The sequence below is a fragment of the Triticum aestivum genome, chromosome 6B (assembly GCF_018294505.1).
Source record: "Triticum aestivum cultivar Chinese Spring chromosome 6B, IWGSC CS RefSeq v2.1, whole genome shotgun sequence".
NCBI classification, from domain to species: Eukaryota; Viridiplantae; Streptophyta; class Magnoliopsida; order Poales; family Poaceae; genus Triticum; species Triticum aestivum.
Window position 1 is genome coordinate 722,732,406 of NC_057810.1, and position 3,833 is coordinate 722,736,238.

General features: G+C 48.9%; 1 protein-coding gene across 1 annotated transcript; it reads left to right on the forward strand.

The window, feature by feature from the left end:
* The first annotated feature begins 248 nt into the window (after positions 1-248).
* Positions 249-2,838, forward strand: LOC123135212 (uncharacterized). Its single transcript, XM_044554286.1, has 2 exons — positions 249-731; positions 2,212-2,838. Exons 1-2 carry the CDS (start codon positions 276-278, stop codon positions 2,836-2,838), a joined length of 1,083 nt encoding a protein of 360 aa, XP_044410221.1. The 5' UTR covers positions 249-275.
* The last annotated feature ends 995 nt before the right edge of the window (positions 2,839-3,833 follow it).

The following is a 3,833-nucleotide window of genomic DNA, read 5'->3' on the forward strand; positions in this document are numbered from 1 at the left end:
GTCGCGTGCTCATGGCCTGGTCATCTTAGGATCGGCATTGTTTAAGGGTTATCCATCACTTTGTATCGTTTGACCGTGTACTTTGATGTGTGGTTGCTTTATATATAAAATGGGACGAAAGCCTATTTCAGAAGAGAGAATGCAATAATTGAGTCGCATTCGATGATGCTGTATGCACACCATCAGGTGGCAAAAGCCCGTATAAATAGGAGACCATAAAGTAGTACTCCAACAAGACCCACCACACAGGCCAGGCGCACGACCGAGCCCCAAAAATGGCAGCCACGCCGGCGACACCACAGGTGCACATCGAGTCCGTACAGACGGGCTTGCCGACTCGCGCCGTTGAGCCGGACAGGACGCGCTACATCGCCGTGCCCGCGCCGCCGCTCCCGGAGACCGCGCTGCAGCGGCGCCTCCGTGTGGTGCTGTACTACAGCGCCGATGATCACGCGCCGTGGGAGGAAGGTATATGGGTAAGGGAGTCGCTGGGCGAGGCGCTGTGCTTCTTTCCGGAGATGGCGGGCAGGCTCCGGCGCCGGGCCGACGGGGACGGGTCGTGGGAGGTGAAGCTGAACGACGCAGGGGTGAGGTTCCAGCAGGCGACGGTGGAGATGAGCATGGAGGATTTCCTGGCGGACAAGGACCGGGCGCGGAAGGAAGCCGCGCTGGCGCCGTGGGTCGACGTGAGCGCCGAGGATCCTGATATGTGCTCGCTCCTCTTCATGCAGGTATTTGCACGCGCATTAGGATACTTGTGAAGTTTAGTTTTTTTTTTTTGGTTGAATTTGTTCAATTTCTCATCTTTTAGATCAACGTCTAACTATAATATCATTTTCATATACTCCCTTCTTTCTATATTAAATTTTGGCTAAATGAATATATCTGGTACTGAAATACGTCATGATTTACAAAAGTAGAAACTAACAACTTGCTAAATTTGCACACTTTATTTGGATGTCCGAAAACTTTAATAGGGAGAATTAGCTAAAAGATTACGATGAAATGTATTGCCCAAATGATTTTGGCCAATTATTGCGAAAATGGAGGGTTATCTGTCGCATTTAAGTGGATGCCGACGGATCCTGCCGTTCATCCGTGGCGTCCATTATAGATCTGGTGGCCCATGTAGAAATTTTTGGATTTTCACTAGGAAACCATTTTTATTAGATACTTTGCCTTCAATTAAAGTCACATAAAGGGGTTTGATACAATTCAAGAGAAGTTGCCTTAGCAAACCAATCTGTGGTTGGATGGTTAGAGGGACCGTGGTATCCCCGTCTCACCAGGGTTCAAATGCTGGTGCTTGCATTTATTCCGGCGATGCGCATTCAGTGGAAGGAGACGTTCATGTCGACGACGAGACGCCTACGGTGACTTCGTAAATCTCAAGATGATATGCCGACTCAGTCTTTCGGAGGTGCTCATAGGGATAGAATGTGCGTGTGTGCGTTCATATGGGTGAGTGTATGCGCGTGTATATGAGCGCTTGTGTCTGTACTGACGTTCAACCAAAAAAAAGAAAAATTGCCTTAAAAAAGCTATACATGTGTAATATCTGAACTCTAACACACCTCACTCACACTACAGCCACCCACAGACTGAGCTTCTATGACTTAACTGCATCTGCCTTTGAATGTATGACATATGGGCCCACATGTCATACACTCAAAGGCAGATGCAGTAAGTCATTGAAGTTGCTCCCCTGTAAAGACTCCTGATGCGTAAGTTAGGCCTACGAAATTTCGGTGTGAATTTTGGGGACATGGGTCCAGCGTACGCCTATTTAAACAAAAAACATAAAAATAACAGAAAGATTGATTCTATTTTGTGACAAACATAGTGTAGCATAATACGCAAATTGCGCTACGGATGGAATTGATTCAGTACAGTACATGGTTGAGTGGACATGTTCATGAGTGACAATGGCTTTATACTCCACTCTTCTAGTAATAACATAGTACTCCCTTCGTCCGAAAATACTTGTCATCAAAATGGACGAAAAGGGATGTATCTAAAGCTAAAATAAGTCTACATACATCTCCTTTTATTCATTTTGATGACAAGTATTTCCGGACGGAGGGAGTACGTAATATTTATTTATTTTATTTTGCGAAAATTGTATTTGTAGTGATTCGTATTATATACGAGTACTTCTGTTTAGCCAAAAAAAAAAGAAGTGCATGAATTCTGATGCCCTGTCCACTACAGCTGAATTGGTTCCAGGACGGGGGATACGCCATGGGAGTGAGCTGCACGGTGCTGCTGTGTGACCCGCTGTCGCTGGCGAGGTTCCTCCTCAAGTGGGCGCGCACGCACAAGGAGATCAAGGAGCAAAACAAGCTCGTCCTCAGGCCGATCATGCAGTACATGGCATACTTCGAGCGGCCGGAGATCTGCTGCAGGCGCATCAGGTCCTTGCCCATCGACTCTGTCGCCGCCGACGGCGCCCACGCCCAGACCGTGCTCTTCAGGACCGCCGCCGGCTCCGCGACCGGCGACCTCCGCACGCTCGCAGCGGCCTGTATCGACCAGGCGAGCGAGGAGCTCAAGGTGGACAGGGTGTCGCCGTTCACGCTCGTCGTCGCCCCCCGAGACTCCGCCCGCGGAGCGACCACCGTCGAGACGTCGGTCACGGCAGATGGCCTGAAGAAGGGTGGCGCCGGCCATGCGCTGGAAGCCGCGGGGTGGAGCGAGCTGAGGCTGGAGGAGGTGACTCTCAGGGGCGTCAAGCCCGTGCATGTGTCGTACAGAATTGCGGCGGGCGGAGACGAAGGGCTCGTCGTCGTCATGCCTGACGGCGATGGTTTCCTCGTCACGGCGACTATTCCGGAGTAGGCGCTGGCTAGGAATAGGAGGTGATGGTTTCCGTATTTCGTCAAGGCGCCAAAGTTTGGAAATCATCATGGTTAGCTGTTTCCCTGTTTTTGTTTATTGATAGATGTGCATGTTACCTTGATTAAAGGATTTGAGTGGTGCCGTGCGACTTGCTAAACAAATCTAAAAAAACGAGATAAATGGGCAGGAGAGGCGTGATGCCTCCCGTAGGCATACGTGGACCATTTCATATTATAGCCACTTGGTCACGGTGTGGAGGTGAGCACACTGTCGCGGTGACTACGCCCTGTTTGGTTCATAAGTCCTAGGACTTTTTTTAGTCCCAACTTATAAGTCTCAAGTCCCTAAAAAGTCCCTATCTGTTTGGTTCCTGAGACTTATAAGCCCTATAAGACCATATTACAACTATAAGTCCCTCTCTTTGAGAGTCTTATTTCATAAGTCCCAAATGCCCACTTTAAATCCTATGAGTTCCTCCTGTTTGGTTTAGATGAGACTTATAGGGACTTTTTAAGTCCCTAAACCAATAAGTCCCTGGAAACAAACACTCTCTACGACAAACTTGTTCCACTTTCTCTAACTTGATGGGCAAATAGAAAATGCCGTACCATGATGGTGCTAATGTTTGGTGAATACGTAATTTGATGGTAATCTAATACTGTCAAACCCCGATGACCTAAGCAGTTAAACTTGCTTCGTGCCCGGTAACAAAATGTGGGCGAACGTGAGCGTTGGATGGACGGCGGTAATCCACGTCCTCGCTTTTCACTTGGTGAACCTGCAGCGCGGCATTTTTCGCCGCCAATATCCTTCCCCGTTTCGTTCCATGGTCCAATGCTCGTCATCAAAACTAAAACGCTCAATCACGCGCGACGGGCAGTTCATCACGAAAAGGATATATGGACCCCTCCCCTCCCCTCCCCTCCCGTCCAAGAGGAAAAACGAGAGATGAGTCCAACTGAATCCCATTCTTCGCTAGATTTCCCTTGCTCTTC